The sequence below is a fragment of the Scomber japonicus genome, chromosome 3 (assembly GCF_027409825.1).
Source record: "Scomber japonicus isolate fScoJap1 chromosome 3, fScoJap1.pri, whole genome shotgun sequence".
NCBI lineage: Eukaryota > Metazoa > Chordata > Actinopteri > Scombriformes > Scombridae > Scomber > Scomber japonicus.
Genome location: NC_070580.1, coordinates 32641852 through 32644351, shown reverse-complemented (window position 1 = coordinate 32644351; position 2500 = coordinate 32641852). Strand labels below are relative to the sequence as shown.

The following is a 2500-nucleotide window of genomic DNA, read 5'->3' as shown; positions in this document are numbered from 1 at the left end:
TTGTCATAGGCTACTTTTGGGGACACATTTCTGATGTGGGACCAGTTAATTGGGTAAAGGTTGTTCAATTAAGGCTTTTTTTGGGTTAATGTAAGTCTATGTAATGTCCCCAAAAGTTACCTAAAGTGTCTGATATGTGTGTGATATGTGTGTGTGTGTGTGTGTGTGTGTGTGTGTGTGTGTGTGTGTGTGTGTCTCACATGGCTGCTGGCTTGTGGTTGGCTGCGATAACACTTCATGATGTCCTGGAAGGTGTGAGTCTCTTTAGTGATCTACGAGAAGGAGAGAAGGAACATTTAGTTTGGAAAGTTAATTTAAAAAAAAAAAAAAAACAGAGATCACAGTTTTAAGATTTAGTGAATAAAATGAAGTGAAACAGAAAAATATACTCGTACTAATGAAGTCGTAGATGAAGTGATAAAGATTAATTACAGTCTGTTAGTGATCACAGCAGCAGAGTTTAAAGCAGCTGTTTTAAACATTTAGAAATTTAAACACTTCCTCTTCTCACAGCTTTAAAACCACACTAGTCATTTCTTCTAAATCAGGGGTGTCAAATATGCGGCCCGTGGGCCAGATCCGGCCCGCCAAGGGGTCCAAGCCGGCCCACTTTCCTTATTCCTCCCTTCCTTCTATCTTCTCTTCCTTCTATTCTGTCTTTTCTTCCTTCCTTCCTTCCTTCCTTCTTTCCTTCCACCTGTCCGTCCTTCCTTCCTTCCTTCCACCTGTCCGTCCTTACTTCCTTCCTTCCACCTGTCCGTCCTTACTTCCTTCCTTCCACCTGTTCTTCCTTCCTTCCTTCTTTCCGTCTTTCCTGTCTTCTTTTTCTTCCTTCCTTCCTTCCTTCCACCAGTCCTTCCTTCCTTCCTTCCTTCCATCTGTCCTTCCTTCCTTCCTTTCCTTCCATCTGTCCTTCCTTCCTTCCTCTCCTTCCATCCTTCTTTTCTGTCTTCTTTCCCTTCCTTCCTTCTTTCTCATCCTTCCTTCTTTCCTTCCACCTGTCCTTCCCTCCTTCTTGTCTTCTTTCTCATCCTTCCTTCCTTCCTTCCACCTGTCCTTCCTTCCTTCCTTCCATCATTTTAATGATCCGGCCCATATGAGATTAAATTGGTCTGTATGTGGCCCTTGATTGAAAATGAGTTTGACACCTCTGTTCTAAATCAAACATGAAGCAGTCGGAGCTCGATGAGTCGTCTCACTTTGGAGATGATGTAGACGCTGCAGAGCAGCAGCTGGTCCAGGTGTCGGTCTCTCATCAGGTCGGTGGCGTGAACCAGAGAGTGTTCGAAACACGTCCAGATCTTCCCTCGAAGCTCCGAGGAAACGTCGAGCTTCACACACAGATCTCTGAGACGCACACTGGCTAGATGATACACCTGGAGAGAGGAGGGGGGGAGGGAAGAGAGAGAGAGAGAGAGAGAGAGAGAGAGAGAGAGAGAGAGAGAGAGAGAGAGAGAGAGAGAGAGAGAGAGAGAGAGAGAGAGAGAGAGAGAGAGAGAGAGAGAGAGAGAGAGAGAGAGAGAGAGAGAGAGAGAGGAGAGGAGAGGGAGAGAGGAGGAGGGGAGAGGAGGAGGAGAGGAGAGGAGAGGAGGAGAGAAGGAGGAGGAGGAAGAGGAAGAGGAGAAGATGAATGAGAAAGAGAAAGATGAGAAGGGAAATTAGGAGAAAAGGAAGAAGGAGAAGGAGAAGAAGAAGGATAAAAAGAAGACAGGAGAAAGAGAAGGATGAGAAAGAGTAGAAGAAAGAGAAGAATAAGAAGATGAAGGAGGAGGAAGAGGAGGAAGAGAAAGAGGAGAAGGATGAGAGAAAGAGAAGGAGGGATAGAATGAGGAGGAGAAAGAAGGAAGAAGGAGGAAGAGAAGAAGTGAATGATCAGTTCTCTAAAATCCCACATCTACTGCTGACGGTGAATCTCTTTGTTAATTTTTACCTTCCTGAAGAACAGAGCGAGTGACCCGGTGCGTCTCGGCCGTCCACTTCCTGTCTGGGGGGTCAGAGGTCACGGCTGCAGCACGGCTCGGTGAGGCGGTCAGCAGGAACTGAGCCGTGATGGTTCCTGAAGAGTCACAGGGCTGGACTGGGATCAGCGTGACGGTGCGCTCGTTACTTAAACCTAAAGAAAAATAAACATAATGAGTTTAATTATTTTACTTTATTATTTATTTATATTTTATTTTATTTTATTGTAGATTTCTCGAGAGGAGAGGAGTAGGAGAGGAGAGGAGAGGAGAGGAGAGGAGAGAGGAGGAGAGTAGAAGAGGAGGAGGAGAGAGAGGAGAGAAGAGGAGAGGAGAGGAGAGAGGAGGAGGGGGAGAGGGAGGAGGAGAGGAGAGGAGAGGAGAGGAGGATGAAGATGAAGATAGGAGCGGAGAGGAGAGGAGGAGTAGGAGAGGAGAGGAGGAGAAAGAAGAGAGAAAAGGAGAGGAGGGGAGAGGAGAAGAGGAGGAGAGGAGAGAGGAGAGGAGCATGAGGATGAGGATGAAGATAGGAGCAAAGAGGA

The 2500-nt window shown here is 46.5% G+C and overlaps 1 protein-coding gene across 1 annotated transcript in view; it reads right to left on the bottom strand.

Annotated features, from left to right (window-relative positions):
- The window catches only part of rbl1 (retinoblastoma-like 1 (p107)), a 17538-nt gene that overhangs the window by 3401 nt on the left and 11637 nt on the right, over positions 1-2500 (bottom strand). Inside the window, 4 exon segments of the mRNA XM_053315264.1 lie at positions 201-272; positions 1200-1376; positions 1931-1988; positions 1990-2115. Of these exon segments, the coding sequence (XP_053171239.1) occupies positions 201-272; positions 1200-1376; positions 1931-1988; positions 1990-2115 (433 nt within the window).